The 11748-nt window shown below is 31.8% G+C and overlaps 1 protein-coding gene across 1 annotated transcript; it reads left to right on the top strand.

Moving 5' to 3' along the window:
* Positions 1–8016: 8016 nt before the first annotated feature.
* Positions 8017–9189, top strand: TENT5D (terminal nucleotidyltransferase 5D; the record flags this gene model as incomplete). The annotated part of the gene is made up of 1 exon (XM_079123669.1): positions 8017–9189. The coding sequence occupies one exon, from the start codon at positions 8017–8019 to the stop codon at positions 9187–9189; it is 1173 nt and encodes a 390-aa protein (XP_078979795.1).
* Positions 9190–11748: the final 2559 nt, after the last annotated feature.

The raw sequence follows: 11748 nt of genomic DNA, 5'->3' as shown, positions 1-11748 counted from the left end.
TCCACCAGACTTATTTTGTTCACTAGACAGTCTGTATTATATGAACTATTCTTCATTTCAAATTTAAGTGAATCAAATATGAGTCAGAATTTTCTTGTGGGTTAAAGTAAAACTATAATCTTTATTTCGACAAAGAAAAAGCAATGCAAGGCACTTCTGCGAGATGATTAACACTTTGTCTCATAACATTTTTTGGTGTATTGCACTATTAATATTGGCCAGCATACTGTCTTATTGAGTACAACATGGAAACAGCAAAGCAATTATCATGTTTACTTCCTGATATAAGGAAAATGCTATTTTTTTCTGAAATTGATATCTGTATTTGTAAAGGAATGTTTGGATGCAAGTAAATCATAATTTAATTAAATATTACACTATTATTTCCCACTATTTCTCACAGAAATTAATATTCTTTCCTGGAAACAAATGCAGTATGTCATATAAAATATTCAATACCTGTTTCCTATAGTCAAATAATATTTCTTACTTCTTTGGACTGGTGAAATACAATACACTGTGTGATCTAAATCTATCTATATATATAGGTAGGTATGTGTGGTTATATAACTCGAAGATTTCTGAAGTCCAGGAACTCACTTCTATATACAGTCATTTATTATAGGTATAGAAACAAGTTAAGACTTCTGTTTTAGAACAACAGTACAAACTTTAGAAAATTTTACCATTAGTCTTAATATCTAGTTGATAAAAAATGTCAGAATGTTTTTAAAAGCCATATGTACAATTAGAAAAATGAGAAATTATACTCCATTTATGTATGATTTTTTCAAAATACATAAGTACATTCTACTATCATATATAAGAACAAATAATTTTTTAAAGCCACAGTTTCAAAGTGTCCCTGGTTTCCTGGGTTCAATCCTTATTTAAAAATGTGCAATTGATTAAAATTCCCCACATTATTCATTATAAGGTATTAGATGAAATAGAAAAAAACAAATTATGAGGTACTCTGTTCAAACTACTCTTCCTTTACCATTCTTTTTCAGTTTCCTTTTGTGTAGTAATTCTTAAGTTGTGTTCCCCTGACCAGGAACATTAATATCATCTGGGAAGTTGTTAGAAATGCAGATACTCAGGTTTCACCTTTGTCCTAGTGAATCAGAAACTCTGGAGGTTGGACCTAGAAATGTATGTGTTGACAAGCCCTCCATATAACTCTTACACATGCTAAAGTTTTAGAACCATTGTATTAGTGTAATATTTTCTATCTTTTGTGAGCAAGTGTGTATGTGTGTGTAATTTGTAGGAGTCCTGACCAGGAGCATCAAATTACTCTTATGTAACATCTGTCAAATTATCACTTTTTGCTTTTCTCTCTTCAGACTCGTTGTTTCATGACTTCACTCAGTAATAAGATGAAAATTGCTATCTTCACTGAAAGATCTACTGAATTGTCATATTAACTACATTGCATCTTTGAAAATTATCCTTCCAATGTAAGTCCTTTTATTTTTATTTGTTCCTTTTAGATATACATGACAATAGAATCTATTTTGATATATTTATACAAACATGGAATATATCTTATTTTAATTATGATCCCAGTTTTGTGGATGCACACAATGTTGAAATTCACTGTGGTATAGTCATATATGTACATAGGAAAGCTATGCCGATTCATTCTACTGTCTTTGGTATTCCTATACCCCACTTCCCTTCATTCCCCTTTGCCTAATCCACTGAACTTGCTTAAGTTACTTCTCATTCTCTTTGAAAATAATAGTTCAAGCATTAATATAAGAAAAGAGTGGCTGAACCCCCTTTTATTTCCCATAGTCAGAGGCACTATAAGGTTTTGTTAGGGAGAACAATTATACTTACTTATACAAATATCCAGTTTTAGTCCTTGGTAAATTCTTGACAGATCTTTTGCTTTCCTTTGCATTTCCAGATTAATTTAATTGGTTAAATAATAAAATCACTTTATTTTGATTTCAGTGTTTACTATACTGAGAATGTTATAGGCATACCAATACTGTTTTAACTACATGGGGAAAGAATTAACTTGAAGGATAAGTAAATTGGGAGAAGTCTGAGTAAGATTTATATGATCTGTAAAAATGAACTGCTAATATTCACATTTTAAGAATGATTAGAAATTTCAGGTTTTGTACTTGTGTTCAGCTTTATGGCAAAATACTGAAGAGCTTGAATTTGGATATATAGCCTATGAAAATATAACTTTATACTTCATACTCAGAAATTCATTTTCAGTAACTGAGAGCTCTATTGTACACAACATTGTGCCATAAGGAATATATCAGATGGTTGAACTCTTTCCCCCATTATATGTAGCTGTGCTTTTTAGTTCAACAAATTCAAATTGTTTTCCAAGTTTTAAAATGTGCTTTTTCTGTCTTTGATATATGGGGGATTGACAGTGCTATGTGAAGTATGACAGTTAATGCTGTGCCATAGTCCACATATGAAAATAAGTCTTAATACTTTAATGTTATATTTAAAATTTGTATTCATAGCTTGTTGTCTATTATATGAAAATGAACAGTAGCAAGAAAAGCATACTCCTACCATCAAATCTTGATTATCCATGTTAATAGAAGTGAGCATTGTGTGAGCTCTGTATCAGGTGCATTCCATATCAATGCAAATGACCAGTATTTATCCCATTGTGGCATATATTTTATTATATGTTGCATGTGCATGTCTATATGTGTATATATGTTTGTGTGTATGCATATCACAGATTTGTTATGATTAAGTTTTTTCCTAAAGCAATTTATAAATTTGTAATGCAATGATCAGTGAGATATAGTAGCTTAGAATTCCTCAGTAATAATATGTTAATTTAATGGAATAATAAACTATTTTAAAAACAAGATTATGAAGTTATGGTAAACGAAATGTAAAATCAAAAACCTAAGTGGTTGTTAAAACACTTGAGTTTGACAGTTTGTTGCTTGGTCAACAACACCATTTCTCCCACATACTAGTAAGTTGGCCTCATTATTATTTTATTATAATTAGGAAATACTAGGCCAGGATTACTCTATATATGTAATTTTTAAAGCTCTATTGATAATTCTAAAGACTAAGAAGTTTTGGAATCATTCACAGGCAATCAACTTACAACTGGAAAGTTGAACATTGATGAAGTTTCCTGATGCCACTTTCATAGCATAAAGTTAAAATTTGTACTTGTTTCTTTTCTTTACAAGGTCTTACTATGATTCTGTCTAGGAAATAGAGTTATATCCCTTCTGTTCTTCCTCTAATATCTATAAACAGATCCAAAATATTAAATAGGACTTTCAGTTTTTCATTTGGAAGACACACTTTGGTCAAGGACTTCTACATTCTGATAATTAGCTAATTTAATTATGTCTTTGGATGGTTTTATTTGACAAATTCTTTATGAAATATAACATGTTAAGTTTGATGATGCCAAAATAGCAACATTAATGTTCTTCTTTATTTTCATACCATAGATTATTTACATGGAGATTATAGGCCTAGGATTAAGCCATTGAATATATTCCCTTTATATCAGTGCATTATACTTATGCGTAACAGTGGGATTTATTATTATTTGTTTTACATGCACAATATAAAAGTATAATTTAGTCAATTTCATTCCCCAGTTTTTCCCCTTTCATTTTTCCCTTTCCTCCCTCCCTCTGGTTTCCTTTACTCTGTGCTATTTATCTCCCTTTTATTTACACAAGATCCTTCTCACTTTTTTTCTCCTTTATTCTCTCTAGCTTCCACAGATGATAAGAAACATATGACCATTTTCTTTCTTTGACTTACTTCACTTAGCATTATGTTTTCTAGTTTCATTAATTTACCAGCAAATGACATAATTCCATTGTTCTTCATGGCTGAATGAAACCCCATGGTGTATATATATTTTCTTTATCCTTCTATTCACTGATAGATACATACCTAGGCTGGTTACATAATTTGGATTTTGTGAATTGTGCTACTATAAATATAGCTATGCATTTATCATTATAATATGTTGACTATAATTATTAAAGAGTGGTATGTGTGTGTCATATGGCAGTTCCATTCCCAGTCTTTTGAGAAACCTTCATACTGATTTTCATTGTGGTTGTACAAATTTATAATCCCAGCAACACTGCAAGAGTATTTCTTTTCCCATATATCCTCTCCAACATTTATTGTTATTTGTTTTCATGATGGTTACCATTCTAACTGGAGTGAGATGAAATATCAGTATAGTTTTATTTACATTTCTCTGAAAATTTTTATTTAGTTCACCATTTGATTCTTCTTCTGAGTAGTATTTGTTTAGTTCCTTTGCACATTTATTGTTTGTTTTATTTTGGTATCAATTTTTTGGGTTCTTTATATATTCTGGTTATTAATCCTCTGTCAGAAGAGTACCTATCACAGCCTTTTTTACTTTATGTAGGTTTTGTCTTCATGCTCTTGTTTACTGTGAAAAAGCTTTTTAATTTGATGCTATCCCATACATTAATTCCTCATATTATTTCCTGAGGTTTAGGTACATATTAAGGTATTTGGTGCCTGTGCCCATATGTTACACTGTTGACCCTGCAGTTTCTTCAAGCAGTTGTAGTTTCTGGCCTAATTTCTAATTACTCAATCCATTTTATTTTATTTTGATACTTTTTAGTAGTAGATGGACATGGTACCTTTATTTTATGAATTAATTTATTTGTTACCTTTATTTATTTTTATGGGGTGGAGAGGACCAAACCCAGTGCCTCACACAAGCTAGGCAAGCATTCTATTACTGAGATACAACCCTAGCCCTACAATCTATTTTAAGCTGACTTGTGTGCAGGATAAAATACAGTGATCTAGTTTCACATATCCTACATATGGATATTCAGTTTTCTCAGGACCATTTGTTACACAATTGTCTTTTTTACAATGACTGTATTTGGTGCTGCATCTGTTAAAGGTCAGAGATGACAACCTGCAGGGGTTCATCTCTGTGCCTTCTATTCTATTCTATTGTTGTTGTCCTTTTTTGTTTTTATGCCAATACTGTGTAGTTTTTGTTTTAATAGCTATAGTATAATTTGAAGTTAGATGTTGTTGTACCTCCAGTCATGTTGTTCTTGTGCAGTATTACTTTGACCTTTCTGGGTTATTTATTATTCTTTATGAATATTAGGACTGATTTTTCTAGTTCTGTGAATAATGCCATTGGTATTTTGATATGGATTACTCTAAATCTGTTGAACGTTTTTTGTAATATAGACATTTTAATTAAGCAATGTAGATTCTGTATATCCATCAATATGGTACACCTTTCCATCTTCTAGTGTCTTCTTCAATTTCTTTCTTTAGCATTCTGGATTTTTGTTGTGGAGGTCTTTTATCTTTGTGATTAGGTTTATTTCTATGGTTGTTTAAGGCTGTCATTAGTGGAATACTTTTCCTGATTTCTTTTTCAACGAATTCATTATTGGTGTTTAGGAAAACTTGTTTTTTATGTGCTGATTTTGTATCCTGCTACTTTGCTGAATTTCTTTCTTAGCTCTATAAGCCTTCTGGTACAGATTTTTGTTTGATTTTCTAAGCATAGGATCATATCATCCGCAAACAAGTGATAATGTCACCTCTTCCTTTCCCATAGGTATTCCTTTTTGGGGGCTGGTACCAGGGATTGAACTCAGGGGCACTCGACCACTGAGCCACATTCCCAGCACTATTTTGTATTTTATTTAGAGACAGGGTCTTACTGAGTTGCTTAGTGCCTTGCTTTTGCTGAAGCTGGCTTTGAACTTGTCATCCTCCTGCCTCAGCTTCCTGCACTGCTGGATTACAGGTGTGTGCCACCACACCTGGCTATGTAGTCTTTTTATTTCTTTCTCTTACCTAATTGGTATGGCTAGATTTTCAAGAATTTTATTGAATAGGAGTGAAGGGAGTGGACATCCTTTTATTGTTCCTGATTTTAGAGGAATTACTTTCTGTTTTTCCAGGCCATTGATTTTTTTCTTTGCACTAACACTGGCAAAGTAAATTTCCATTAAGGAAAGGAAAATTTTCATTTGAAAAGAAACTTTCATATTAATGAGGAATTTTAGAACCTTTGCTATATCATCAATTAAAATTATATAGTTTGTATGTGATATTTCTAAAATAATTATCAGGATAATTTTGATCTTCCTAAAATGTTTATGTGAATCCAGGCAGTGTTAACTACTGTTACTTTTCCAAAATGAGAATTTGAACATAAAAAATCTGTTAGCTTCAAATAATCCAGTGATAAATCCAGGAAAGCATATTTAAAATTAGGATTTCAAGTTCATATTGCATATACTATTAATTCATGTAGCATCTTCCTTTTTCCAATATCCAAAAGGCACTATGCAGTTCATTTCCCTTGTTGGATGAATTACCACAATACAAAAATATGATTTGTAGTCAGTTCAACTCATCAGTCTTTAAGGATTGATATAATTATTCCCATACTTGATCAAATTTTACACATTTGTTAATTAATGCGGCTTCAGATAAAATGCAACCCATCATATGAGCAAAATAAAAATAGACATTAAGTCTTTAGTTCTTATTTATGAGAATTATGTATAGAAAATCAGGTTGTTTTGTCTTCTTAGTTATGCAAATATGCTGTTTCTTATTTGTACCTTAGAAAAAGACTTGAATATCAGTGTCTGTTCTACAGATGTCAAATAAAGTGATCCCATTTGTCCTAGCTCTACTGGGAAAATATATTTAATTCTAAATATTTGACTTGCTCTAATAGTTCCCTAGATAGGAAAAATAATAATGACATCCATAAGAATCTGTCTTAAGAATCATAGAGTTTTTATGTCTGTTATTCAGGAAAGAATGTCTAATTTCAAATTTATGTCCACAGTGAAATTTAGTTTCCTAGATTTATTTGCTTAGATAGCTTCATAGAGTATTTGAAAGTCCATGTATTCACTGTAATTATTCCTAATTAAATAATCATATCCAATTGCATTTATATTGTTCATAAACACTATGAAATTTTAATTTCCTGACACTCTCCTTGTTATCAAATTTATGAGTATATTATATTGTACATCTGCAGTATTTACTGTTTAAAGTTAAAAATTCTTATGCTTTTGTATATTCTTACTTTTATTTTGGGCACAAAGTAATTAGTCTAGCTTGATTTTCACTTCAAAGTACCACTCATTATATCCTTCAACTAATATTTCTTAAAGGACTTCTATGTATATAGAAGAGATGATGAATTAGGTATTGTCCTTAACCTCAGTCAATCCAAGGAATTAATATTCAATGGTTGACTTCAGTAATACTCTTTAAAATGTGAACAGAAATGTGTATGAAATGATGTTTATGACAGTGGTCTCATATGTGTGGAATAAAGATGCTATACATTGTTTTTTAGCACTACAACATTCAGTCTCTGTGGCCTAACAAAACCAGAGATTCAGTGCAATTTCACCTTTTTTCTCATGACAGTTAACCTCAGTGATGTACTATGATTACCCTGGTAACAAAATTTATACCACCCAAACACACCACTATTATCGTATTTACATAAAGATTGAAACAGGCCAGCATTTTATATGAATGGTAATCACAGCTTCAACAAATCCATGAGAAATATGTTTACATTTACCAGTGAATCTAATGATATAACCATCATGGCTTTCATTTCACTAGATTTAAAAATAATCATATAAATTGAGAATTTACTTCTTAGTAAATTCTAGTTTGGGCTGGGTATAATAGTGCACTCCAGTAGTTTTAGTGACTCAGAATGCTGAGGCAGGAGGATTGCAAGTTCACAACTTAGCGAGGCCCTAAACAACTTAGGGAGGCCCTGTCTCAATATAAAAAATAAAAAGGATAAGGGGATAGAGCTCAGTGGTAATGCATACCTGGTACACAAAAAAGGTAAGTTTATTTTTAACTACTTCATATACTTTAGGCATAACATTGATTTTAAGATGCTAATATTTCCTCTCAATGTTTTGCTTGCTCCCTAGTTGATCTACTGACTTCATAATGTCTGAAATCAGATTCAGCAATCTCACTTGGGAGCAAGTTATAACACTGGATCACGTGTTAGAGGAAGTAATTCCAATTCATGGAAGGGGAAATTTCCCTACACTGGAGGTAAAACCAAAAGATATCATTCATGTTGTGAAAGACCAACTCATAGAACAAGGAATTATTGTTAAAGATACCAGATTGAATGGTTCCACAGCGAGTTACATACTTGCAAGTCATAATGGAATCATCTATAAAGATCTGGACATAATTTTTGGTGTTGAACTTCCAAGTGATCAGGAATTTCAGGTAGTTAAGGATTCAGTTCTTGGTTGTCTACTTGACTTTTTACCAAAAGGTGTAAAAAAGGAAAAGATTACCCTAAAGACCATGAAAGAGGCTTATGTGCAGAAGATGGTCAAAGTTTGCAATAAGCATGATCGTTGGAGTCTCATCTCTCTTTCAAATAACACTGGGAAGAATGTAGAATTAAAATTTGTGAATTCACTCAGACGACAATTTGAATTTAGTGTAGATTCCTTTCAAATTCTTTTGGATCCCATGTTAGACTTTTACAGCAACAAAAGTGCTAAACTAGCCAAAGAATTCTATCCTGTTGTTGTAGCTGAAAGTATGTATGGAGATTTCCAAGAAGCAATGATACATTTAAAATACAAGCTTATATCTACCAGGAAACCTGAAGAGATTAGAGGTGGTGGCCTTCTGAAATACAGTAACTTGCTGGTTCGTGACTTCAAGCCAGCTTGTGAAGCAGAAATCAAGACTCTGGAACGTTATATGTGTTCTAGATTCTTCATTGATTTTCCTGATGTAACAGAACAACAAAAGAAAATTGAATCATACCTCCGCAACCATTTCATAGGTGAAGAAAAGAGCAAATATGACTACCTTATGACCTTGCGTGGAGTTGTGAACCAAAGCACTGTTTGTCTCATGGGACATGAAAGAAGACAAACACTGAACATGATCACCCTTATGGCTTTAAAAGTACTTGGAGAACAGAATATTCTACCCAATACAGACAACGTAACTTGCTTTTATCAGCCTGCTCCATACTTAGTTGCTGAGGGAGTGTACCCTATTTATTATGTAACATCTGGGCCACCACCCATTTTCTTCCAGCCATATCATGCATTGCACTTTCATGTGCCAAATGGTATGGTTTAAGAAATGCAGATACAACAGAAATTTTGCTTTAATTAAATACCTCTTAAAAGCAAAGTTTCTAAATTCTACAAAATTCACAAGATCTGTTTTTTATTTGTTGTGCAGTTACCAACTAATTTCCATCAATTACTGCTTACACCATCATAGTAAGCACAATGTCATCTGTGAACTGACAACTTTAAATAATTTTCAAATGTTATTGACTGGTTTCAACTTTCAAATATTGTGGACCAATTGAAATAATTTTCGGATCTTGTTGACTACTTAAGACTTTCAAATTTGCTGTGACAAATACATTTGAGATGCCTGCATCTTTAACTAAAATGTAAGAACACCATTCATGTTTTAAAATTCTAAGGTATAGTGAAGACAAGTGCCAAAATTTTTGTATTCAGTTATTTTGTTATACTCCATTTTTTTTCTAGTGAGTAATGCCATCAATGAATTCTCAGTATTTATAGAAATGTGTAAATTCAAAGACAACAGATTCAGAAGATATTAAAGCCCTGGACTTTGTAAGCATTTATTTTGTGTCCCAATTAAATTAATTTGGGTTCAAACTCCAACTGTAGCTTGAAAAAGCACTGGAAAAAATGGTTCTGGAAGTATTGGACATTAGTAACTTATCATTTATACAGTAGGATATTTAGCCAATTTGTGGATATGAAAAATAATACCACCCAGGTATACAATCAGTGCTGTGACTGGTTATGCAGGATTCCTTCTCTCTCTCTCTCTCTCTCTCTCTCTCTCTCTCTCTCTCTCTCTCTCTCTCTCTCTCTCTGAAAAATAACTTGAAAAGAATGAAATTCTCTGAATGTTAAACCTTTCTGTCTGTTAAAATGAAATTCTGAATGGCAAAAAGGAAAAAAATGTGGAAGTGGTTTTTACTCATGTCATTTACAATTTTTATGACCTATTTACCCAACATCTTACTGTATCTGGTAACATTCTTTTTAGTAAGTGAAAGCTTTTTCTTTATCACTAAATGAAGCATTTTGTTCATTTTAACATTACCAAAGGTTTCTAATATGCCACTCAACTGCCTCCTAGTTTTAGGCTTTGCATAATACCAATTTATTCAGCAATTGCATATGTTTATAATATATCAGAATATCTACTCACTGTATCAGACATGCCACTGTCCAGACCTACCAGTGGAATTCAAAATGAATGTCCTTCATATAATGAAAATGACCCATGGTCAGTATTATCTGGATGATAGAAGGGGAACTGACTGGAAGGAATATCATTAAGACCATCAGAAAACTTCTGTATTTCTACTGCTTCTGATTCTGATTTTTTTCTGAGTTTCCATCGCAGTTTTCATTGACCAGCAAATGTTTTTACATCAAAATGTTTCCCAACAGTCATTTTCTGACTATTTGTCACTTACAGAGTATTTTAACCTATCTTCCCTGTATTACAATATGGAACACAAGAAGTAAACCTTATATGGCATTTTCAAATAATACTCAATCTTTCCAACATTTTATACCACAGCAGTATATTTTTAAATAATTGTATGTATATCACAGAACCCTAAGACTTTAAAACGTATGGACTTGCCCCCTCTGGGACAAATAAAGAATTTATAAATACTATACTGAAAAGAATATTCAGCAATCTATGTATATATTGTATTGACTAAAGATGATTGATCATTCTTTCTTTCTTAAATATACTCTTTACTTTGAAGTTAGTTAAAGTACATGTACATAAGACTAAAGGTATTTATCAGTAACAAAATATAATCCCAAAAGATACAGGAAAAGTATTTAAGAATAAAAGAACTATGTTAATGATATCAATGGTAAAGGTTCAGTATTTTCCAAAGTGACGTTTTATAATGAATAATAGAATTCTTAAGATGTTTAGAAACATAATACCCCTGTATGCTCCCATAGTTGCCTTTGGTCTTGCTGGGAATTCAGACTCTATCTTCCCTAATAAGTGATTTCTTCATGGTATTTGCTAAAACTTTAAGTCATAACGGAAGAATGGTCTGAAATCTTTATTCTTTCTCCTAACACTTCAAGCATGTGTTTCCCTTGGGGGAAAAAAGATCAAAACTGTTATCTAAGATTTTCTCAAGAGAGAATCTTAACCTATTGAATGGGAATGATATCATTGAAGAGAAAGCTCTGGCTTTATTTCTCTTGGCTTTCTGTTTATAGATACTATCACTAAGCTAGGCTTTCCTTTATCCTCAACCAACCAGAAAAAAATAATTTATCTATCTTCAGTTGTGTATGAATGTCTCTCCAGTATTATCTCATTCTGTTCATTAGGATAATAAATAGGAAAGCTTTTTTATGTAAATAAATCAATCAATAAATGCAATGTTCTTCAACTAAAGAAGTTAATAGAAATTATTTTAAAAACTTCACTCTAGAGTATGTGCCATCCCATTATTAGAGAGACTACTTTAACCTGTGACCATTTCATTTTGTACAAATCCAGGAGTGGTTTTGGTTTAGAAAGTCTTTTTTTCCAGAAACTAAATCGAAAACATAAAAGAAAAATTATCTATATGGTGGGATAAATTTGGTATCAGCT

This window comes from Sciurus vulgaris (assembly GCF_902686455.1).
Source record: "Sciurus vulgaris genome assembly, chromosome: X".
NCBI lineage: Eukaryota > Metazoa > Chordata > Mammalia > Rodentia > Sciuridae > Sciurus > Sciurus vulgaris.
Note: the sequence above shows the minus strand (reverse complement) of the source record. Positions and strands in the feature narration are given on the sequence as shown.